Here is a 26,813-nt window from a genome sequence, read left to right on the forward strand (position 1 = left end):
TTTTTTCAAAAACATCTACAAATCTTCACCATCATCTCCACAAGATAGTGATCAGACATTCACATTCCACCAGCTGGCCCTCTTGGCACATTCACATCCAAAAGTCTTTCTTTTGCATACCTTTCAATTAATACGTAATCTAATATTGCCTGCTGACAATCTCTCATACTCACATACATATACTTGTGTACATCTCTTTTTCCCCTATCCCCAGGGATAGGGGAGAAAGAATACTTCCCACGCATTCCTCACGTGTCGTAGAAGGCGACTAAAGGGGACGGGAGTGGGGGGCTAGAAACCCTCCCCTCCTAGTATTTTAACTTTCTAAAAGAGGAAACAGAAGAAGGAGTCACGCGGGGAGTGCTCATCCTCCTCGAAGGCTCAGATTGGGGTGTCTAAATGTGTGTGGATGTAACCAAGATGAGAAAAAAGGAGAGATTGGGAGTATATTTGAGGAAAGGAACCTGGATGTTTTGGCTCTGAGTGAAACGAAGCTCAAAGGTAAAGGGGAAGAGTTTGGTTTGGTTAAAGTCTTGGGAGCAAGGTCAGGGGTTAGTGAGAGGACAAGAGCAAAGGAAGGAGTAGCACTACTCTTGAAGCAGGAGTGGTGGGAGTATGTGATAGAGTGTAAGAAAGTAAACTCTACATTGATATGGGTAAAACTGAAAGTTGACGGAGAGAGATGGGTGATTACTGGTGCATATGCACCTGGGCATGAGAAGAAAGATCATGAGAGGCAAGTGTTTTGGGAGCAGCTGAATGAGTGTGTTAGTGGTTTTAATGCACGAGACTGGGTTATAGTGATTGGTGATTTGAATGCAAAGGTGAGTAATGTGGCAGTTGAGGGAATAATTGGTATACATGGGGTGTTCAGTGTTGTAAGTGGAAATAGTGAAGAGCTTGTATATTTATGTGCTGAAAAAGGACTGGTGATTGGGAATAACTGGTTTAAAAAGAGAGATATAAATAAGTATACGTATGTAAGTAGGAGACATGGCCAGAGAGCGTTATTGGACTATGCGTTAATTGATAGGCGCGCAAAAGAGAGACTTGGATGTTAATGTGCTGAGAGGTGCAACTGGAGGGATGTCTGATCATTATCTTGTGGAGGCGAAGGTGAAGATTTGTAGAGGTTTTCAGAAAAGAAGAGAGAATGTTGGGGTGAAGAGAGTGGTGAGAGTAAGTAAGCTTGGGAAGGAGACTTGTGTGAGGAAGTACTGGGAGAGACTGAGTACAGAATGGAAAAAGGTGAGAACAAAGGAGGTAAGGGGAGTGGGGGAGGAATGGGATGCATTTAGGGAAGCAGTGATGGCTGGCGCAAAAGATGCTTGTGACATGAGAAGCGTGGGAGGTGGGCTGATTAGAAAGGGTAGTGAGTGGTGGGATGAAGAAGTAAGATTATTAGTGAAAGAGAAGAGAGAGGCTTTTTGACAATTTTTGCAGGGAAATAATGCAAATGAGTGGGAGATGTATAAAAGAAAGAGGCAGGAGGTCAAGAGAAAGGTGCAAAAGGTCAAAAAGAGGGCAAATGAGAGTTGGTGTGAGAGAGTATCATTAAATTTAAGGGAGAATAAGTAGATGTTTTGGGAGGATGTAAATAAAGTGTGTAAGACAAGGGAACAAATTGGAACTTCAGTGAAGGGGCTAATGGGAGGTGATAACAAGTAGTGGTGATGTGAGGAGATGTAGTGAGTATTTTGAAGGTTTGTTGAATGTGTTTGATGATAGAGTGGCAGATATAGGGTGTTTTGGTCGAGGTGGTGTACAAAGTGAGAGGGTTAGGGAAAATGATTTGGTAAACAGAGAAGAGGTAGTAAAAGCTTTGCAGAAGATGAAAGCCAGCAAGGCAGTGGGTTTGGATGGTATTGCAGTGGAATTTATAAAAAAAAGGGGGTGACTGTATTGTTGACTGGTTGGTAAGGTTATTTAATGTATGTATGATTCATGGTGAGGTGCCCGAGGATAGGCGGAATGCTTGCATAGTGCCACTGTACAAAGGCAAAGGGGACAAAGGTGAGTGCTCAAATTACAGAGGTATAAGTTTGTTGAGTATACCTGGGAAATTATATGGGAGGGTATTGATTGAGAGGGTGAAGGCATGTACAGAGCATCAGATTGGGGAAGAGCAGTGTGGTTTCAGAAGTGGCAGAGGATGTGTGTATCAGGTGTTTGCTTTGAGAAATGTATGTGAGAAATACTTAGAAAAGCAAATGGGTTTGTATGTAGCATTTATGGATCTGGAGAAGGCATATGATAGAGTTGATAGAGATGCTCTGTGGAAGGTTTTAAGAATATACGGTGTGGGAGGCAAGTTGTTAGAAGCAGTGAAAAGTTTTTATCGAGGATGTAAGGCATATGTACGTGTAGGAAGAGAGGAAAGTGATTGGTTCTCAGTGAATGTAAGTTTGCGGCAGGGGTGTGTGATTTCTCCATGGTTGTTTAATTTGTTTATGGATGGGGTTGTTAGGGAGGTGAATGCAAGAGTTTTGGAAAGAGGGGCAAGTATGCAGTCTGTTGTGGATGAGAGAGCTTGGGAATTGAGTCAGTTGTTGTTCGCTGATGATACAGCGCTGGTGGCTGATTTGGGTGAGAAACTGCAGAAACTGGTGACTGAGTTTGGTAAAGTGTGTGAAAGAAAAAAGTTGAAAGTAAATGTGAATAAGAGCAAGGTTATTAGGCACTGTAGGGTTGAGGGTCAAGTCAATTGGGAGGTAAGTTTGAATGGAGAAAAACTGGAGGAAGTGAAGTGTTTTAGATATCTGGGAGTAGGTTTGGCAGCAGATGAAACCATGGAGGCGGAAGTGAATCATAGGGTGGGGGAGGGGGCGAAAATTCTGGGAGCCTTGAAGAATGTGTGGAATTCGAGAACATTATCTCGGAAAGCAAAAATGGGTATTTTTGAAGGAATAGTGGTTCCAACAATGTTGTATGGTTGCGAGGCGTGGGCTATGGATAGAGTTGTGCACAGGAGGGTGGATGTGCTGGAAATGAGATGTTTGAGGACAATATGTGGTATGAGGTGGTTTGATCGAGTAAGTAATAATAGGGTAAGAGAGATGTGTGGTAATAAAAAGAGTGTGGTTGAGAGAGCAGAAGAGGGTGTTTTGAAATGGTTTGATCACATGGAGAGAATGAGTGAGGAAAGATTGACAAAGAGGATATATGTGTCAGAGGTTGAGGGAACGAGGAGAAGTGGGAGACCAAATTGGAGGTGGAAAGATGGAGTGAAAAAGATTTTGAGTGATCGGGGCCTGAACATGCAGGAGGGTGAAAGGCGTGCAAGGAATAGAGTGCATTGAAACGATGTGGTATACCGGGGTCGACGTGCTGTCAATGGATTGATCCAGGGCATGTGAAGCATCTGGGGTAAACCCTGGAAAGTTCTGTGAGGCCTGGATGTGGAAAGGGAGCTGTGGTTTCGGTGCATTATTACATGACAGCTAGAGACTGAGTGTGAACGAATGGGGCCTTTGTTGTCTTTTCCTAGCGCTACCTCGCACACATGAGGAGGGAGTGGGTTGTTATTTCATGTGTGGCAAGGTGGCGATGGGAATGAATAAGGGCAGACAGTATGAATTATGTACATGTGTATGTATGTATATGTCTTTGTGTGTATATATATGTATACATTGAGATGTATAGGTATGTATATTTGCATGTGTGGACGTGTATGTATACACATGTGTATGTGGGTGGGTTTGGCCATTCTTTCGTCTGTTTCCTTGTGCTACCTCGCTAACGCGGGAGACATGGACAAAGCAAAATGAATAAATAAATAAATATCTCTTTTCAAACAAGGTATTCCCAATCACCATTCTTTTTCAGCACACAAATCCACAAGCTCTTCACCATTTTTAAAAGAATAATTACCAATGGATCATTAACTGAATATGGCTCCTTTAGACAAGGTATGATGAAAAAAAAACAGAAGCAAAGCTTGCTTTGATGCTATACATTCTACAGAGAAGAATTGGAGGTATCCAGTTTTCAAAGGATAAAAGAAAAAAGATTTATAAAAGATGTAGAAATGAATGAGGCAGGAGGTCAAGAAAAAGGTGCAAGAGGTGAAAAAGAGGGCAAATGAGAGTTGGGGTGAGAGAGTATCATTAAATTTTAGGGAGAATAAAAAGATAGGAGTGATTATTGGTGCATATGCAACTGGGCATGAGAAGAAAGATCATGAGAGTCAAGTGTTTTGGGAGCAGCTGAGTGAGTGTGTAAGTAGTTTTGATGCATGAGACCGGGTTATAGTGATTTGAATGCAAAGGTGAGTAATGTGGCAGTTGAGGGAATAATTGGTGTACATGGGGTGTTCAGTGTTGTAAATGGAAATGGTGAAGAGCTTGTAGATTTATGTGCTGAGAAAGGACTGGTGATTGGGAATACCTGGTTTAAAAAGAGAGATATACTTAAGTATACGTAAGTAGGAGAGATGCCTAGAGAGTGTTATTGGATTACTTGTTAATTGATAGGCGCACAAAAGAGAGACTTTTGGATGTTAATGTGCTGAGAGGTGCAACTGGAGGGATGTCTGATCATTATCTTCTGGAGGCGAAGGTGAAGATTTGTAGAGGTTTTCAGAAAAGAAGAGAGAATGTTGGGGTGAAGAGAGTGGTGAGAGTAAGTGAGCTTGGGAAGGAGACTTGTGTGAGGAAGTACCAGGAGAGACTGAGTACAGAATGGAAAAAGGTGTGAACAAAAGAGGTAAGGGGAGTGGGGGAGGAATGGGATGTATTTAGTGAATCAGTGATGGCTTGTGCAAAAGATGGCATGAGAAGCATGGGAGGTGGGCAGATTAGAAAGGGTAGTGAGTGGTGGGTTGAAGAAGTAAGATTATTAGTGAAAGAGAAGAGAGAGACATTTGGTCGTTTTTTGCAGGGAAATAATGCAAATGAGTGGGAGATGTATAAAAGAAAGAGGCAGGAGGTCAAGAAAAAGGTGCAAGATGTGAAAAAGAGGGCAAATGAAAGTTGGGGTGAGAGAGTATCATTAAATTTTAGGGAGAATAAAAAGATGTTTTGGAAGGAGGTAAAGAAAGTGTGTAAGACAAGGGAACAAATGGGAACTTCAGTGAAGGGGGCTAATTGGGGAGGTGATAACAAGTAGTGGTGATGTGAGAAGGAGATGGAGCGAGTATTCTGATGATTTGTTGAATGTGTTTGATGATAGAGTGGCAGATATAGGGTGTTTTGGTCGGGGTGGTTTGCAAAGTGAGAGGGTTAGGGAGCATGATTTGGTAAACAGAGAAGAGGTAGTAAAAGCTTTGCGGAGATGAAAGCCAGCAAGGCAGCGGGTTTGGATGGTATAGCAGTGGAATTTATTAAAAAATGGGGTGACTGTGTTGTTGACTGGTTGGTAAGGTTATTTAATGTATGTATGACTCATGGTGAGGTGCCTGAGGATTGGAGGAATGTTTGCATAGTACAAAGGCAAAGGGGATAAAAGTGAGTGCTCAAATTACAGAGGTATAAGTTTGTTGAGCATTCCTGGCAAATTATATGGGAGGGTATCGATTGAGAGGGTGAAGGCATGTACAGAGCATCAGATTGGGGAAGAGAAGTGTGGTTTCACAAGTGATAGAGGATGTGTGGATCAGGTGTCTGCTTTGAAGAATGTATGTGAGAAATACTTAGAAAAGCAAATGGATTTGTATGTAGCATTTATGGATCTGGAGAAGGCGTATGATAGAGTTGATAGAGATGCTCTGTGAAAGGTATTAAGAATATATGGTGTGTGAGGCAAGTTGTTAGAAGCAGTGAAAAGTTTTTATCGAGGATGTACGGCATGTTTACGTGTAGGAAGAAAGGAAAGTGATTGGTTCTCAGTGAATGTTGGTTTGCGGCAGGGGTAAGTGATGCCTCCATGGTTGTCTTATTTATTTATGGATGGGGTTGTTAGGGAGCTGAATGGAAGAGTTTTGGAATGAGGGGCAAGTATGCAGTCTGTTGTGGATGAGAGAGCTTGGGAAGTGAGTCAGTTGTTGTTCGCTGATGATACAGCGCTGGTGGCTGATTTGGGTGAGAAACTGCAGAAGCTGGTGACTGAGTTTGGTAGTGTGTGAAAGAAGAAAGCTGAACGTAAATGTGAATAAGAGCAAGGTTATTAGGTACAGGAGGGTTGAGGGACAAGTCAATTGGGAGGTAAGTTTGAATGTAGAAAAACTGGAGGAAGTGAAGTGTTTTAGATATCTGGGAGTGGATTTGGCAGCGGATGGAACCATGGAAGCAGAAGTGAACCATGGGGTGGGGGAGGGGGCGAAGGTTCTGGGAGCGTTGAAGAATGTGTGGAAGTTGAGAACATTATCTCGGAAAGCAAAAATGGGTATGTTTGAAGGAACAGTGGTTCCAAAAATGTTATATGGTTGTGAGGCGTGGGCTATGGACAGAGTTGTGCAGAGGAGGGTAGATGTGCTGGAAATGAGATGTTTGAGGACAATAAGTGGTGTGATGAGGTTTGATCAAGTAAGTAATGAAAGGGTAAGAGAGATGTGTGGTAATAAAAAGAGTGTGGTTGAGAGAGCAGAAGAGGGTCTTTTGAAATGGTTTGGTCACATGGAGAGAATGAGTGAGGAAAGATTGACCAAGAGGATATATGTGTCTGAGGTGGAGGGAACAAGGAAAAGTGGGAGACCAAATTGGAGGTGGAAAGATGGAGTGAAAAAGATTTTGAGTGATCAGGGCCTGAACATGCCGAAGGGTGAAAGGCATGCAAGGAATAGAATGAACTGGAATGATGTGGTATACCGGGGTCGACGTGCTGTCGATGGATTGAACCAGAGCATGTGAAGCGTCTGGGGTAAACCATGGAAAGTTCTGTGGGGCCTGGATGTGGAAAGGGAGCTGTGGTTTTAGTGCATTATACATGACAGCTAGAGACTGAGTGTGAACGGATGTGGCCTTTGTTGTCTTTTCCTAGTGCTACCTCGCCCACATGCGGGGGGGAGGGGTTTGTTATTTCATGTTTGGCGGGGTGTCGATGGGAATGAATAAAGGCATCAAGTATGAATTATGTACATGTGTATATATGTATATGTCTGTGTGTGTATATATATGTATACGTTGAGATGTATAGGTATGTATATTTTCGTGTGGACGTGTATGCATATACATGTGTATGTGGGTGGGTTTGGCCATTCTTTCGTCTGTTTTCTTGCGCTACCTTACAAATGTGGGAAACAGTGACAAAGTAAAATAAATAGATAAATAACTAAGGAACACCATGGTGCATGATTGAAAAGACAATAATGGATATTTCATATCCAATTAAACTGACTGAGAATTCTTGGGTTATATGAACAAGGGATAGATGGAGGCATTAGTTCTAAGAGTGTAATCAAGAGTATTCTCTTTACCTCAACAATGAAGACAGGACCACAATTATGTATCCAAAAGAAAGGAAAAAAGAAAACATCATCTAAGATAAGCCACTTGGGAAAACAAATTATGCTATGAGTACATGATAAACAGAGATGTAAGGAAAAAACAAAGAGAAATACAAATGCCAGATAGATGCAAGGTAACTCCACAAAAATGCATTGGGACCAAAAAAGAAATGCCTAAATTCTAATTATGCAACAGCATTACATGAAGTTCATGAGGTTTATAATCCATCTTCCTATTGTACACTTAAAAGTAAAATCCTGTGGGCATGCATGGAAACAAGATTCCACTGGTGGCCTAACAGTTATGTAAATGGAAGGGTAGAGGGGACATACATTATAACTTCTATTTCAAATTGGTTAAATGATGCTTCCCTCATGAATGGTAATCCTGCTATTTTTTATCTGTATTGCTAAATGGCTTGCAAAAAGGAACTCAAATCATACCTAAATATTTATTTATTTTGCTTCGTCGCTGTTAGCAAGGTAGCGCAAGGAAACAGACAAAAGAATGGCCCAACCCACCCACATACACATGTATATACTTACACGTCCACACACGCAAATATACATATCTATACATCTCAGCATATACCTATATATATACACACACAGACATATATATACATATATATATATATATATATACACATGTACATAATTCATAGTCTGCCTTTATTCATTCCCATCGCCACCCCGCCACACATGAAATAACAACCCCCTCCCCCCTCAAGTGCGCAAGGTAGCGCTAGGAAAAGACAACAAAGGCCCCATTCGTTCACACTCAGTCTCTAGCTGTCATGGAATAATGCACCGAAACCACAGCTCCCTTTCCACATCCAGGCCCCACAGAACTTTCCATGGTTTACCCCAGATGCTTCACATGCCCTGGTTCAATCCATTGACAGCATGTCGACCCCAGTATACCACATCGTTCCAATTCACTCTATTCCTCGCACGCCTTTCACCCTCCTGCATGTTCAGGCCCCAATCACTCAAAATTTTTTCACTTCATCTTTCCACCTCCAATTTGGTCTCCCACTTCTCCTTGTTCCCTCCACCTCTGACACATATATCCTCTTGGTAAATCTTTCCTCACTCATTCTCTCCATGTGACCAAACCATTTCAAAACACCCTCTTCTGCTCTCTCAACCACACTCTTTTTTATTACCACACATCTCTCTTACCCTATTATCACTTACTCGATCAAACCACTTCACACCACATATTGTCCTCAAACATCTCATTTCCAGCACATCCACCCTCCTCTGCACAACTCTATCTATAGCCCATGCCTCGCAACCATATAACATTGTTGGAACCACTATTCCTTCAAACATACCCATTTTTACTTTCCAAGATAATGTTCTCGACTTCCACTCATTCTTCAAGGCTCCCAGAACTTTCACCCCCTCCCCCACCCTATGATTCACTTCCACTTCCATGGTTCCATCCGCTGCCAAATCCACTCCCAGATATCTAAAACACTTCACTTCCTCCAGTTTTTCTCCATTCAAACTTACCTCCCAAAAGACTTGTCCCTCAACCCTACTGTACCTAATAACCTTGCTCTTATTCACATTTACTCTCAGCTTTCTTCTTTCACACACTTTACCAAACTCAGTCACCAGCTTCTGCAGTTTCTTACCCGAATCAGCCACCAGCACTGTATCATCAGCGAACAACAACTGACTCACTTCCCAGGCTCTCTCATCCACTACAGACTGCATAATTGCCCCTCTTTCCAAAACTCTTGCAATTACCTCCCTAACAACCCCATCCATAAACAAATTAAACAACCATGGACACATCACACATCTCTGCAGCAAACCTACATTCACTGAGAACCAATCACTTTCCTCTCTTCCTACACGTACACACGCCTTACATCCTCGATAAAAACTTTTCACTGCTTCTAACAACTTGCCTCACACACCATATATTCTTAATACCTTCCACAACTCTATCTTATGCCTTCTCCAGATCCATAAATGTTATATACAAATCCATTTGCTTTTCTAAGTATTTCTCACATATGTTCTTCAAAGCAAACACCTGATCCACACATCCTATACCACTTCTGAAACCACACTGCTTTTCCCAATCTGATGCTCCGTACATGCCTTCACCCTCTCAATCAATACCCTCCCATATAATTTCCCAGGAATACTCAACAAACTTACACCTCTGTAATTTGAGCACACACTTTTATCCCCTTTGCCTTTGTACAATGGCACTATGCAAGCATTCTGCCAATCCTAAGGCACCTCACCATGAGTCATACATTAAATAACCTTACCAACCAGTCAACAATACAGTCACCCCCTTTTTCAATAAATTCCACTGCAGTACCATCCAAACCCTCCACCTTGCTGGCTTTCATCTTCTGCAAATATTTATGTAGATAATGCTAAAATTACAAAAAGAAAACGAAATGACTTTGACAAACTAAAGAAACCTATGTAGGTTCCATCAGTGGTCTGATATGTAGTATCATTTGAATTTCAACTCAAAGAAATGAGGAGTCAAGATAGGATATAGCTTCATGAGACCAGGCTCTGATAATGGGAAGAAAATCATGTGAGTAGACACAGTCTGTCACCAGAAAACCATTTTAATTGAGTTGTAAAGAGGTAATTATACACTGATCAGTCTCAAAATTACCTTGAAGTATATCGATGAAAGGTCTGTTGAAAATACATAAACAACACAGATCCATGTCAGGGTACACATTACTAGTTTGGTCATCTGACTTAAGGAGGCATACAAATTTCTTATTAAGACAACAGCAGCAATTAAGAGACATGGTACCTAAATTCATTAAGGGAGCTTAGCTGTAGAGAGAGGACAACGGCTACAGATGTGTCTATATTAGAATGGAGAGGGACAAGGGGAGATAAAATTATGACTTTCATATCCTATTTTTTTTTACCAAAACTGGAGAACACAAAGTCAAGCAATGAAATATAAACATTAAAGAAATATTTCTGAAAGAACACAGCATATAAAAGGAAAAGCCAATTCAAGATACAGTGAATGTGGAATAATAGAGATCTGAGATACTGTTTGATAGAAAAGAGGGGCTAAGAATGAGTGGAAACTTGTGTGTGTGTGCAAACTGATGATTATAGAGGTAATCACTAAACCGTTGAAAAAGTTACATCTACAACAAAGAAACGCATCATCATATTTTTGTTGATCTCAAGATACACAGTTCAATGGAACACACATTTGTACAAGAACATACATACATAGAAAAATCAAACAAGGGTACAGTATACGGACTTTACACCTACCTGGAGCAGGGTTGGTCCTTCGCTCATTGACTCTGAGTGTGCCATTATGTGTTGTAGTGTCATCCTCATCACTAGAATGGGAGGAGGCCAGGTCAAGGGAACGGTGATCCAGACTCAGCTCACTCTCACTCTCACTCTCTCGACGCTTGCTACTACGAGCTGCTGCACCTGAAACAAGGGTTTTTAGGTTAATATTCCATGGAAAATTTAAAAGGTACAGTTGTGATACAACCCTTTAAGAATACTTGAGGAAGATAAGAAGGCTTATTAAGGCTTACTGAAAGTGATGGATAATGTTCTATAATAAATTAAGGAATGGATTGTGATACATGAGAAATTAAAAATTATCAGGTACATCCCTGCTGAAGCATAGTATTTAAATAATAAAGACAGCATGTTGTAGTTTAGTGAAGGACTGTTGTATAACATTTAAAACTTTGTGTGAGCTATTTTGTGGTCTCTTGAATGTGATGTATAAAACCAGAGCAATGTTGGAGTAACATGAATAACCCAAAACCAATGCTTTCAGCTATAATTGTTCACACTGAATTTCTGAAAGTAAATTTGGATGTAAGATCTGGATCTCCTTGTGATATAAAGCGATCAGTAAAATTAATAATCTCACAGTTTAATTTTTTTAATGCTGTGGGGCTTTGGGCATTAAGTGAAGCTTGACACAGCAAGGTGCTACTGGTGTCAATATACACATTGTAATATCCTACAAGATGAATTCTCAGCACATTGTAGGCTTGTTGGCTCACTACAGATGGGAACCCAAACAAAAGATGAGTCATTGGAACTGCTTGGAGGCCTCATTAACCTGCTAATCCCTATGGTTGGGACTTGCCACCAATGCCTGTACTTAGGATTGGACAGTCTGGTAAATAATGTTTTCCCTACACTATAAAAGCATAAGCTTTAATTTGTAAGAGAAAATAATGATTTTAATATTTTTTTATGTACCTGTTCATATGAAAAAAATAAAACTTGTGAACCCTTTTTTGCACATTTAGGACTGTCAACTCTTGTGTTTTAATTCACAGAAAAAAAGGATCTTATATTTAAAAAACAAAATTATTTCACTATTTTTTTATGCACTGGGGAGGACTAAAAGAAAAGGAAAAAGGATGATATAAGTCATACATAATTAAGCAAATTCAATGTCCAAAAGTAAAGTTCTAGATGCATATGTAGATCAATGCTTGGGTAATTCTATTTCATCATTAAATTTGAGTTAAGATTTCTTGAATGTATGGTTAGGTAATTCTATTTTATCATTAAATTTGAACAAAGCGTTACTGAATGAGAAATCTCATCAGGTTCATGAAACTTCATCATTTTTTGTTAAACACTATGTTAAACCTAGTTTATGTACCAATTCTAAAGACTGACGAAAGGAGTAATTCTACTTTGATAAAAATTCAATAAGATTTAGAAAGGCAAGTCATTAAGAACCAAAGCCCTGGACAAATTTAAGGGTGTATTATCATTATCATCATCATAACAGTATTATATATAATCCTAGAAACCATCCTAAGATACTCCTGTGGCACTGAGGCTATGTCACAATTAAAGCAAGGACATGAAAGGCCTCTTTAGAGGCACATTGAAACTCCACTCTAAGAGACTTCATTGCATCAGATTTTGGCCTCTAACATGCTCCTGAGGTCCCAGTAAACTAAGTTTGGGATCAAATGGAAAATTCTGTGAAAGTCCATTATATTGGAAATTTCATCCATTAAAGTAAGGATCCATCGCAATGAGAATGAGATGTAACAGATTAGTCTATTAGTTCCCAGTCACCAGTACAGCATGATTAGTCACAAGCTGGTATGCTTAACACAGAACAATGTTACAGTTCAAGGCATGTCATCTCAGTGTACATTTTTCTTTGTTTCATTCACACACAATATTCTCCCAGCACAAATACACTTACAGTAATTTTCAATTTTCTAATTCTAAAATACCAGTTTTTGTACCTTTACATCCACAAAGATAATCTGAGTAACACTATTAAGATGCAGCAAGACCTAGTTTGGTCACTGTCTGCCCATAGTGCATCAACTTGATGCACATTTATATTTCATTCTCATACAATATTTTCCCTGCACCCATAGATGTAGTTTTACTCTAATCAATAATACCTCAAATTTGCAATACTATGTAGTGTACCTTTACACCTACAAAAATAATTTAAGAAATTTCAAGATGCAGCAAGACCTATTTAGGTCACTTCCCACGAACAAATTCAATACCCATATTCTCATACAATTTTAGTGTTTTTTGTGGTACACAGGCCTGTTCTTTTGAGAAGAAAGCTAGCAGTGGTGCACATACCAAGAGGCCCATATAGTACATCAATTTTGCTGAAAATGTCTGAGTGACATGAGCATGTAGAGAGTAGCTTGTGCCTCTTATACAGGACTATGTGGCCTCGTTAAGAGCATACTGATGACATGAAAACCAAGGACAAAAAAGAAATATGCTCACGCTGAGGACAGTGGCCATTCCTCTTTTAGAAAATTTACAAGAAAGGTTAGGTGCTGTGTGTACATGGAACCCAGTACTGTGCTGAAGGGAATCTAGTACTTGGCATGTGTCTTCAAAATACACCCTATAAATCTGCTACCCAGAAACATTGCTGAGCATATCACTATGACATTTCAAAGACTGAGAATGACACCTGCTATGGTATTTGAAGGGGTAATCTTTCTGTCATGACTGAGACTTTAATTTTCCAAAGATTAAGAGATTTGGACCCTCTGGGCCTTAGTTTGCTTGCTCCTTGAATGCTGGTGGCTGCTGACCAGCTAGCCACTGACCTATGGGCACAGACTTACACTAAGCAGTTGCTTTGACAACAATAAACTCTTACCATAACCTCCTTCACCACCAACCCTCCTTTCCCTTCCTAGCTACCAAGCTCTTACTTGCTGGCTATCATGTTCTCCCTCACTCACCACCACAATTTCTTCCCTCCATGGATATCACACCTTCCTTAGCCACCAACATTCCGTCCCTGGTTACCACACCCTTCCTCTCCACCACCACCACCACTCCCTTCCTGGCTACCACATACTGAATGGCAAAATGATATAATTCAGTGATATAGTCATTCACCCCTGCCATTTTCTGTCTTAGTACTTCCCTTCCTGCTCAATAATGAAGTATTTTTTGAAAATCTGTCTTTCCAGCAGCCAGCAATTTCTAACCAGCCAAGGAAGTGCATGAATTATTTGGCAATTGTGTATGGGAGTTAGTCGTGCATTTAGTAACTTCCTAAATGTATCTAAAGAGAAGGGACAGATAAGACTGCCTTTTCATGGTTTAGTTGATGCAGCATCAATCACTGGGAAATAGAATAACTAAATACTATCTTAACTTTAGCCTGCATCTTTCTCAAGGTAGCACAATGAGATAAATATAAAACAAATTATAATTCTGGCTTACTGTGCTTTCTGTGAAACATTGTAGAGTCATTGTATGCATAAGGTGACTTGACTGACTGTGAGTTAAGGTCTGTGTTGGAATTATAGTTGCTGGGAGTGCTTGATGAAGCAACCCTTCCTCCAGCTGTTGCTCCTTCACCTCGACTGTATGGAGAACTAGATGTCTTACATGTAGAGCGTGAGGTAGTGCTTGCAGTGGAAATTCCAATGTTACGACGTAGGATATTGAAGTCATCATTATATGTCAGAGCCGAACGCTGTAAAAAGAAGAAAATCATTATATTTCTTCATGACATGTATCATCTGCATATGTCATGGTATATTTCTGGAAAAGATGAGATTTGATACTTTGAATTCATATATTCATTCATGCTATATTAACCTTGAGCTTCAAGTAAACACCAGTTTTAAAGATAGGAAGTACTCTTCCCTTCAGATGACTCTGAGATAAAAAAAAAAAAAAAAGCTATTAGTATGCCCATTCTGTCTTTCATAATCCAGTTAAATGTCTAAACTTTCAGTTCTTTTTTATTAATGCATATTTCTAAGACAACCTGAAGAACCAAAACACTACCACATACCGAGACAACAGAGGTTCTAGTGACGCTGAGGGACTCTTGGTATGGCACCTTCTTCCCTGTGCAAGTAAGGAACATGAAATAAAGGGAGTCTCTGACACGACTGTTGAGAAGGCAGTAGCCCACCAGGATGAATACTGCTGTCAAAAGGGAGAATACCGAAAAGAAGTAGTGCAAGATCTCCAAGTCCTCTGACACTGACAAGACAGCCAGAACCCATGTGGCTCCCAGTAATGGCAGAAACAAGATCCCCAGCCATAAGAGTGTCCTGATGGAGAAAATACAAGATAAAATTATATTACCTTTCCAAAATAAATTTTTGAAGCTGAAAGAATTAGTTTAAAAAAAAAAAATTCAAAATGCAGTTAAGAATAAATTGCATAATGTTTATGAAGATGGATAATAATTCAAAGGGTTTCAAATTTTCCATCAAATGAAATTATACTGATGAGCTCGCTAAGCCACCCTTAACTCTTACCTTAGATTACCAAATCCCTCTACATGGCCTTTGAGAGTAAGTGATGCTCGGATGGCCATGACAAATACAAGGAGGATGATGATGACAATTGCACATATGGGCCCAACTAGTGCCCATACCACGGACTCGTAGATGGAAAGCCAACAACTGCAGAAGGATTAAACATCATAAAAGGATTCCAATAATGTTAGGTGATATTCTATGCCTCAAACCTACATCATCTCTCATAACAATTTCTATTCCATTATCTCTGGGATGGATCAGATACAAGTAGTCACTCAGTAAATTCATACACATCCTCAATATATCTATCTATCCATTATGTGACATTCATTTTCTCATTTCATTTCAAGCTAGAAGTTTCAGTTTACTAAATAATTTCTTACTTTTTTCATATGTATATATATGTATGTGTGTGTGTGTATATGTGCGTGTGTATGTGTATGTATATATATATATATATATATATATATATATATATATATATATATATATATATATATATATGTATATATATATATATATATACACATACACACGCACATATACACACACACACACACATACATATATATACATATGAAAAAAGAAATTATTTAGAAAACTGAAATGTATATATATATATATATATATATATGTATATATATATATATTATCCCTGGGGATAGGGGTGAAAGAATACTTCCCACGCATTCCTCGCGTGTCGTAGATGGCGACTAGAGGGGACGGGAGCGGGGGGGCCAGAAATCCTCCCCTCCTTGTATTTTTTTAACTTTCTAAAATGGGAAACAGAAGAAGGAGTCACGCGGGGAGTGCTCATCCTCCTCGAAGGCTCAGACTGGGGTGTCTAAATGTGTGTGGATGTAACCAAGATGTGAAAAAAGGAGAGATAGGTAGTATGTTTGAGGAAAGGAACCTGGATGTTTTGCCTCTGAGTGAAATGAAGCTCAAGGGTAAAGGGGAAGAGTGGTTTGGGAATGTCTTGGGAGTAAAGTCAGGGGTTAGTGAGAGGACAAGAGCAAGGGAAGGAGTAGCAGTACTCCTGAAACAGGAGTTGTGGGAGTATGTGATAGAATGTAAGAAAGTAAATTCTCGATTAATATGGGTAAAACTGAAAGTTGATGGAGAAAAATGGGTGATTATTGGTGCATATGCACCTGGGCATGAGAAGAAAGATCATGAGAGGCAAGTGTTTTGGGAGCAGCTGAATGAGTGTGTTAGTGGTTTTGATGCACGAGACCGGGTTATAGTGATGGGTGATTTGAATGCAAAGGTGAGTAATGTGGCAGTTGAGGGAATAATTGGTATACATGGGGTGTTCAGTGTTGTAAATGGAAATGGTGAAGAGCTTGTAGATTTATGTGCTGAAAAAGGACTGATGATTGGGAATACCTGGTTTAAAAAGCGAGATATACATAAGTATACTTATGTAAGTAGGAGAGATGGCCAGAGAGCGTTATTGGCTTACGTGTTAATTGACAGGCGCGCGAAAGAGAGACTTTTGGATGTTAATGTGCTGAGAGGTGCAACTGGAGGGATGTCTGATCATTATCTTGTCGCTGTCTCCCGCGTTTGCGAGGTAGCGCAAGGAAACAGACGAAAGAAATGGCCCAACCCACCCCCATACACATGTATATACATACGTCCACACACGCAAATATACATACCTACACAGCTTTCCATGGTTTACCCCAGACGCTTCACATGCCTTGATTCAATCCACTGACAGCACGTCAACCCCGGTATACCACATCGCTCCAATTCACTCTATTCCTTGCCCTCCTTTCACCCTCCTGCATGTTCAGGCCCCGATCACACAAAATCTTTTTCACTCCATCTTTCCACCTCCAATTTGGTCTCCCTCTTCTCATCGTTCCCTCCACCTCCGACACATATATCCTCTTGGTCAATCTTTCCTCACTCATTCTCTCCATGTGCCCAAACCATTTCAAAACACCCTCTTCTGCTCTCTCAACCACGCTCTTTTTATTTCCACACATCTCTCTTACCCTTACGTTACTTACTCGATCAAACCACCTCACACCACACATTGTCCTCAAACATCTCATTTCCAGCACATCCATCCTCCTGCGCACAACTCTATCCATAGCCCACGCCTCGCAACCATACAACATTGTTGGAAACACTATTCCTTCAAACATACCCATTTTTGCTTTCCGAGATAATGTTCTCGACTTCAACACATTCTTCAAGGCTCCCAGAATTTTCGCCCCCTCCCCGACCCTATGATCCACTTCCGCTACCATGGTTCCATCCGCTGCCAGATCCACTCCCAGATATCTAAAATACTTCACTTCCTCCAGTTTTTCTCCATTCAAACTCACCTCCCAATTGACTTGACCCTCAACCCTCAACCCTCAACTATATATATATATATATATATATTTTTTTTTTTTTTTTTTTATACTTTGTCGCTGTCTCCCGCGTTTGCGAGGTAGCGCAAGGAAACAGACAAAAGAAATGGCCCAACCCCCCCCATACACATGTACATACACACGTCCACACACGCAAATATACATACCTACACAGCTTTCCATGGTTTACCCCGGACGCTTCACATGCCTTGATTCAATCCACTGACAGCACGTCAACCCCTGTATACCACATCGCTCCAATTCACTCTATTCCTTGCCCTCCTTTCACCCTCCTGCATGTTCAGGCCCCGATCACACAAAATCCTTTTCACTCCATCTTTCCACCTCCAATTTGGTCTCCCTCTTCTCCTCGTTCCCTCCACCTCCGACACATATATCCTCTTGGTCAATCTTTCCTCACTCATTCTCTCCATGTGCCCAAACCATTTCAAAACACCCTCTTCTGCTCTCTCAACCACGCTCTTTTTATTTCCACACATCTCTCTTACCCTTACGTTACTTACTCGATCAAACCACCTCACACCACACATTGTCCTCAAACATCTCATTTCCAGCACATCCATCCTCCTGCGCACAACTCTATCCATATCCCACGCCTCGCAACCATACAACATTGTTGGAACTACTATTCCTTCAAACATACCCATTTTTGCTTTCCGGGATAATGTTCTCGACTTCCACACATTTTTCAAGGCTCCCAAAATTTTCGCCCCCTCCCCCACCCTATGATCCACTTCCGCTTCCATGGTTCCATCCGCTGACAGATCCACTCCCAGATATCTAAAACACTTCACTTCCTCCAGTTTTTCTCCATTCAAACTCACCTCCCAATTGACTTGACCCTCAACCCTACTGTACCTAATAACCTTGCTCTTATTCACATTTACTCTTAACTTTCTTCTTCCACACACTTTACCAAACTCCGTCACCAGCTTCTGCAGTTTCTCACATGAATCCGCCACCAGCGCTGTATCATCAGCAAACAACAACTGACTCACTTCCCAAGCTCTCTCATCCCCAACAGACTTCATACTTGCCCCTCTTTCCAAGACTCTTGCATTTACCTCCCTAACAACCCCATCCATAAACAAATTAAACAACCATGGAGACATCACACACCCCTGCCGCAAACCTACATTCACTGAGAACCAATCACTTTCCTCTCTTCCTACACGTACACATGCCTTGCATCCTCGATAAAAACTTTTCACTGCTTCTAACAACTTGCCTCCCACACCATATATTCTTAATACCTTCCACAGAGCATCTCTATCAACTCTATCATATGCCTTCTCCAGATCCATAAATGCTACATACAAATCCATTTGCTTTTCTAAGTATTTCTCACATACATTCTTCAAAGCAAACACCTGATCCACACATCCTCTACCACTTCTGAAACCACACTGCTCTTCCCCAATCTGATGCTCTGTACATGCCTTCACCCTCTCAATCAATACTCTCCCATATAATTTACCAAGAATACTCAACAAACTTATACCTCTGTAATTTGAGCACTCACTCTTATCCCCTTTGCCTTTGTACAATGGCACTATGCACGCATTCCGCCAATCCTCAGGCACCTCACCATGAGTCATACATACATTAAATAACCTTACCAACCAGTCAACAATACAGTCACCCCCTTTTTTAATAAATTCCACTGCAATACCATCCAAACCTGCTGCCTTGCCGGCTTTCATCTTCCGCAAAGCGTTTACTACCTCTTCTCTGTTTACCAAATCATTTTCCCTAATCCTCTCACTTTGCACACCACCTCGACCCAAACACCCTATATCTGCCACTCTGTCATCAGACACATTCAACAAACCTTCAAAATACTCATATATATATATATATATATATATATATATATATATATATATATATATATATATATATATATATATATATATCTTTCTTTTCTTTCATACTATTCGCCATTTCCCGCATCAGCAAGGTAGCGTTAAGAACAGAGGACTGGGCCTTTGAGAAAATATCCTTACCTGGCTCCCTTTACCGTTCCTTCTGGAAAATTACAAAAAATGAGAGGGGAGGATTTCCAGCCCCTGCTCCCTTCCCTTTTAGTCGCCTCTTGCGACACGCAGGGAATACGTGGGAAGTATATATATATATATATATATATATATATATACATATACATATACATATCATTTTTTTTTTTTTTTTTTTTATACTTTGTCGCTGTCTCCCGCGTTTGCGAGGTAGCGCAAGGAAACAGACGAAAGAAATGGCCCCCCCCCCCATACACATGTACATACACACGTCCAGACACGCAAATATACATACCTACACAGCTTTCCATGGTTTACCCCAGACGCTTCATATGCCTTGCTTCAATCCACTGACAGCACGTCAACCCCTGTATACCACATGACTCCAATTCACTCTATTTCTTGCCCTCCTTTCACCCTCCTGCATGTTCAGGCCCCGATCACACAAAATCTTTTTCACTCCATCTTTCCACCTCCAATTTGGTCTCCCTCTTCTCCTCGTTCCCTCCACCTCCGACACATATATCCTCTTGGTCAATCTCTCCTCACTCATTCTCTCCATGTGCCCAAACCATTTCAAAACACCCTCTTCTGCTCTCTCGACCACGCTCTTTTTATTTCCACACATCTCTCTTACCCTTACGTTACTTACTCGATCAAACCACCTCACACCACACATTGTCCTCAAACATCTCATTTCCAGCACATCCATCCTCCTGCGCACATCTCTATCCATAGCCCACGCCTCGCAACCATACAGCATTGTTGGAACCACTATTCCCTCAAACATACCCATTTTTGCTTTCCGAGATAATGTTCTCGACTTCCACACATTTTTCAAGGCTCCCAAAATTTTCGCCCCCTCCCCCACCCTATGATCCACTTCCGCTTCCATGGTTCCATCCGCTGACAGATCCACTCCCAGATATCTAAAACACTTCACTTCCTCCAGTTTTTCTCCATTCAAACTCACCTCCCAATTGACTTGACCCTCACCCCTACTGTACCTAATAACCTTGCTCTTATTCACATTTACTCTCAACTTTCTTCTTCCACACACTTTACCAAACTCAGTCACCAGCTTCTGCAGTTTCTCACATGAATCAGCCACCAGCGCTGTATCATCAGCGAACAACAATTGACTCACTTCCCAAGCTCTCTCATCCCCAACAGACTTCATACTTGCCCCTCTTTCCAGGACTCTTGCATTTACCTCCTTTACAACCCCATCCATAAACAAATTAAACAACCATGGAGACATCACACACCCCTGCCGCAAACCTACATTCACTGAGAACCAATCACTTTCCTCTCTTCCTACACGTACACATGCCTTACATCCTCGATAAAAACTTTTCACTGCTTCTAAATACTTGCCTCCCACACCATATATTCTTAATACCTTCCACAGAATATTATTATTATCATTATTTTCATTATTATCATTTTGCTTTTTCGCTGCCTCCCGCGTTTGCGAGGTAGCGCAAGGAAACAGACGAAAGATATGGCCCAACCCACCCCCTACACATGTATATACATACACGTCCACACACGCAAATATACATAACCATACATCTCAATATACACATATATATATACACACAGATACATACATATATACACATGCACACAATTCACACTGTCTGCCTTTATTCATTCCCATCGCCACCACGCCACACATGGAATAACATTCCCCTCCCCCCTCATGTGTGCGAGGTAGTGCTAGGAGAAGACAACAAAGGCCCCATTCATTCACACTCAGTCTCTACCTGTCATGTAATAATGCCCAAACCCACACCTCCCTTTCCACATCCAGGCCCCACAGAACTTTCCATGGTTTACCCGAGACGCTTCACATGCCTTTCTTCAATCCATTGACAGCACGTCGACCCCGGTATACCACATCGATCCAGTTCACTCTCTTCCTTGCCCGCCTTTCACCCTCCTGCATGTTCAGGCCCCGATCACTCAAAATCTTTTTCACTCCATCTTTCCACCTCCAATTTCGTCTCCCACTTCTCCTTGTTCCCTCCACCTCCGACACATATATCCTCTTGGTTAATCTTTCCTCACTCATTCTCTCCATGTGACCAAACCATTTCAAAACACCCTCTTCTGCTCTCTCAACCACGCTCTTTTTATTTCCACACATCTCTCTTACCCTTACATTACTTACTCGATCAAACCACCTCACACCACACATTGTCCTCAAACATCTCATTTCCAGCACATCCACCCTCCTGCACACAACTCTATCCATAGCCCATACCTCGCAACCATACAACATTGTTGGAACCACTATTCCTTCAAACATAGCCATTTTTGCTTTCAGAGATAATGTTCTCGACTTCCACACATTCTTCAAGGCTCCCAGGATTTTCGCCCCCTCCCCCACCCTATGATTCACTTCCGCTTCCATGGTTCCATCCGCTGCCAGATCCACTCCTAGATATCTAAAACACTTTACTTCCTCCAGTTTTGCTCCATTCAAACTTACCTCCCAATTGACTTGACCCTCAACCCTACTGTACCTAATAACCTTGCTCTTATTCACATTTACTCTTAACTTTTTTCTTTCACACACTTTACCAAACTCAGTCACCAGCTTCTGCAGTTTCTCACATGAATCAGCCACCAGCGCTGTATCATCAGCGAACGACAACTGACTCACTTCCCAAGCTCTCTCATCCCCAACAGACTTCATACTTGCCCCTCTATCCAAAACTCTTGCATTCACCTCCCTAACAACCCCATCCATAAACAAATTAAACAACCATGGAGACATCACATACCCCTGCTGCAAACCTACATTCACTGAGAACCAATCACTTTCCTCTCTTCCTACACGTACACATGCCTTACATCCTCGATAAAAACTTTTCACTGCTTCTAACAACTTGCCTCCCACACCATATATTCTTAATACCTTCAACAGAGCATCTCTATCAACTCTATCATATGCCTTCTCCAGATCCATAGATGCTACATACAAATCCATTTGCTTTTCTAAGTATTTCTCACATACATTCTTCAAAGTATCATTAAATTTTAGGGAGAATAAAAAGATGTTCTGGAAGCAGGTAAATAAAGTGTGTACGACAAGGGAGCAAATGGGAACTTCAGTGAAGGGGGCTAATGGGGAGGTGATAACAAGTAGTTTGGTGATGTGAGAAGGAGATGGAGTGAGTATTTTGAAGGTTTGTTGAATGTGTTTGATGATAGAGTGGCAGATATAGGGTGTTTTGGTCGAGGTGGTGTGCAAAGTGAGAGGGTTAGGGAGAATGATTTGGTAAACAGAGAAGAGGTAGTAAAAGCTTTGTGGAAGATGAAAGCTGGCATGGCAGCAGGTTTGGATGGTATTGCAGTGGAATTTATTAAAAAAGGGGGTGACTGTATTGTTGACTGGTTGGTAAGGTTATTTAATGTATGTATGATTCATGGTGAGGTGCCTGAGGATAATTTTTTTGGCGGAATGCATGCATAGTGCCATTGTACAAAGGCAAAGGGGAAAAGAGTGAGTGCTAAAATTACAGAGGTATAAGTTTGTTGAGTATTCCTGGTAAATTATATGGGAGGGTATTGATTGAGAGGGTGAAGCCATGTACAGACCATCAGATCGGGGAAGAGCAGTGTGGTTTCAGAAGTGGTAGAGGATATATATATATATATATTTCTTTCTTTTTCTTTTAAACTATTCGCCATTTCCCGCATTAGCGAGGTAGCATTAAGAACAGAGGACTGGGCCTTTGTGGAATATCCTCACCTAACCCCCCTCTGTTCCTTCTTTTGGAAAATTAAAAAAAAAAACGAGAGGGGAGGATTTCCAGCCGCCCGCTCCCTCCCCTTTTAGTCGCCTTCTACGACACGCAGGGAATACGTGGGAAGTATTCTTAATCCCCTATCCCCAGGGATAATTAAACAACTTTGTCGCGGGAGACAGCAACAAAGCAAAATAAATGAAATAAAATATATATATATATATATATATATATATATATATATATATATATATATATATATATATATATGTATATATATATATAAAGAGCGTGGTTGAGAGAGCAGAAGAGGGTGTTTTGAAATGGTTTGGGCACATGGAGAGAATGAGTGAGGAAAGGAAAGATTGACCAAGAGGATATATGTGTCGGAGGTGGAGGGAACGAGGAGAAGTGGGAGACCTAATTGGAGGTGGAAAGATCGAGTGAAAAAGATTTTGAGTGATCGGGGCCTGAACATGTAGGAGGGTGAAAGGAAAGATGGAGTGAAAAAGATTTTGAGTGATCGGGGCCTGAACATGTAGGAGGGTGAAAGGCGGGTAAGGAAAAGAGTGAATTGGATCGATGTGGTATACCGGGGTTGACGTGCTGTCAGTGGATTGAATCAGGGCATGTGAAGCGTCTGGGGTAAACCATGGAAAGTTGTGTGGGGCCTGGATGTGGAAAGGGAGCTGTGGTTTCGGGCATTATTGCATGACAGCTGGAGACTGAGTGTGAACGAATGGGGCCTTTGTTATCTTTTCCTAGCGCTACCTCGCACACATGAGGAGGGAGGGGGATGGTATTCCATATGTGGCGAGGTGGCGATGGGAATGAATAAAGGCAGGCAGTGCGAATTATGTGCATGGGTATATATGTATGTGTCTGTGTGTTGTACATTGAGATGTATGGGTGTGTATGTTTGCGTGTGTGGACGTGTGTGTATATACATGTGTATGGGGGTGGGTTGGGCCATTTCTTTCTTCTGTTTCCTTGCGCTACCTCGCAAATGCGGGAGACAGCGACAAAGCAAAATAAATGAAATAAAATATATATATATATATACATATATATATATTGTTGGAACCACTATTCCTTCAAACATACCCATTTTTGCTTTCCGAGATAATGTTCTCGACTTCCACACATTCTTCAAGGCTCCCAGAATTTTCGCCCCCTCCCCCACCCTATGATCCACTTCCGCTTCCATGGTTCCATGGTTGTATGGTTGCGAGGCGTGGACTATGGATAGAGTTGTGCGCAGGAGGATGGATGTGCTGGAAATGAGATGTTTGAGGACAATGTGTGGTGTGAGGTGGTTTGATCGAGTAAGTAACGTAAGGGTAAGAGAGATGTGTGGAAATAAAAAGAGCATGGTTGAGAGAGCAGAAGAGGGTGTTTTGAAATGGTTTGGTCACATGGAGAGAATGAGTGAGGAAAGATTGACCAAGAGGATATATGTGTCGGAGGTGGAGGGAACGAGGAGAAGAGGGAGACCAAATTGGAGGTGGAAAGATGGAGTGAAAAAGATTTTGTGTGATCGGGGCCTGAACATGCAGGAGGGTGAAAGGAGGGCAAGGAATAGTGTGAATTGGAGCGATGTGGTATACCGGGGTTGACGTGCTGTCAGTGGATTGAATCAAGGCATGTGAAGCGTCTGGGGTAAACCATGGAAAGCTGTGTAGGTATGTATATTTGCATGTGTGGACGTATGTATATACATGTGTATGGGGGGGGGCCATTTCTTTCGTCTGTTTCCTTGCGCTACCTCGCAAACGCGGGAGACAGCAACAAAGTATAATAAAAAAAAAAATATATATATATATATATATATATATATATATATATATATATATATATATATATATATATTATCCCTGGGGATAGGGGATTAAGACTACTTCCCACGTATTCTCTGCGTGTCGTAGAAGGCGACTAAAAGGGGAGGGAGCGGGGGGCTGGAAATCCTCCCCTCTCGTTTTTTTTTTTTTTTTCAATTTTCCAAAAGAAGGAACAGAGAATTGGGCCAGGTGAGGGTATTCCCTCAAAGGCCCAGTCCTCTGTTCTTAACGCTACCTCGCTAATGCGGGAAATGGCGAATAGTTTGAAAGAAAAGAAAGAATATATATATATATATATATATATATATATATATATATATATGGTTCAGTCTATTGACAGCATGTTAACCCCCGTATACCACATCATTCCAATCCAGTCTATTCCTTGCACGCCTTTCACCCTCCTGCATGTTCAGTCCCGATCACTCAAAATCTTTTTCACTCCATCGTTCCATCTCCAATTTGGTCTCCCACTTCTCCTCATTCCCTCCACCTCTGACACATATATCCTCTTGGTCAATCTTTCCTCACTCATTCTCTCCATGTGACCAAATCATTTCAAAGCACACTTTTCTGCTCTCTCAACCAAACTCTTTTTATTACTGCACATCTCTCTTACCCTTTCATTACTTATTCAATCAAACCACCTCACACCACATATTGTCCTCAAACATCTCATTTCCAGCACATCACCCTCCTGCGCACAACTCTATCTGTAGCCCATGCCTCGTAAACATATAAGATTGTTGGAATCACTATTCCTTCAAACACACCCATTTTTGTTTTCCGAGATAATGTTCTTGCATTCCACACATTTTTTGATGCTCCCAGAACTTTTGTCCCCTCCCCCACCCAGTGACTCACTGCCGTTTCCATGGTTCCAACCACTGCCAAATCCACTCCCAGATATCTAAAACACTTCAATTCCTCCAGTTTTTCAATATTCAAACTTACCTCCCAGTTGATTTGTCCCTCAACCCTACTGTACCTAATAACCTTGCTTTTATTCACATTTACTCTCAGCTTTCTTCTTTCACACACTTTACCAAACTCAGTCACTCGCTTCTGCAGTTTCCCAACTGAATCAGCCACCAGCTCTGTAACATCAGCGAACAACAACTGACTCATTTCCCAAGCTCACTCATCCACAACAGACTGCATACTTGCTCCTCTCTCCAAAACTCTTGCATTCACATCCCTAACAACCCCATCCATAAACAAATTAAACAACCATGGAGACATCACGCACCCCTGCTGCAAACTGACATTCACCGAGAACCAATTACTTTCCTTTCTTCCTACTCGTACACATGCCTTACATCCTCGATAAAAACTTTTCACTGCTTCTAACAACTTGCCTCTCACACCACATTTTCTTAATACCTTCCAGAGAGCATCTCTATCAACTCTATCGTATGCCTTCTCCAGATCCACAAATGCTACATACAAATCCATTAGGTTTTCTAAGAATTTCTCACATACATTCTTGAAAGTGGGGGAGGAATGGGATGTATTTAGGGAAGCAGTGATGGCTTGCACAAAAGATGCTTGTGGCATGAGAACTGTGGGAGGTGGGCAGATTAGAAAGGGTAGTGAGTGGTGGGATGAAGAAGTAAGATTATTAGT

General features: G+C 41.2%; 1 protein-coding gene across 3 annotated transcripts in view; it reads right to left on the minus strand.

The window, feature by feature from the left end:
* The window catches only part of stan (Protocadherin-like wing polarity protein stan), an 829,362-nt gene that overhangs the window by 37,392 nt on the left and 765,157 nt on the right, over positions 1-26,813 (minus strand). For all 3 annotated transcript variants that reach the window (XM_071683110.1, XM_071683111.1, XM_071683109.1), the window contains exons 25-28: positions 15,181-15,327; positions 14,706-14,970; positions 14,126-14,381; positions 10,676-10,843 (exon numbers count right to left, since the gene is read on the minus strand). In XM_071683110.1, the coding sequence (XP_071539211.1) occupies positions 10,676-10,843; positions 14,126-14,381; positions 14,706-14,970; positions 15,181-15,327 (836 nt within the window). The remainder of the gene's footprint in view (positions 1-10,675; positions 10,844-14,125; positions 14,382-14,705; positions 14,971-15,180; positions 15,328-26,813) is intronic.

The sequence above is a fragment of the Panulirus ornatus genome, chromosome 35, assembly GCF_036320965.1.
Source record: "Panulirus ornatus isolate Po-2019 chromosome 35, ASM3632096v1, whole genome shotgun sequence".
In the NCBI taxonomy this organism is placed as follows: domain Eukaryota; kingdom Metazoa; phylum Arthropoda; class Malacostraca; order Decapoda; family Palinuridae; genus Panulirus; species Panulirus ornatus.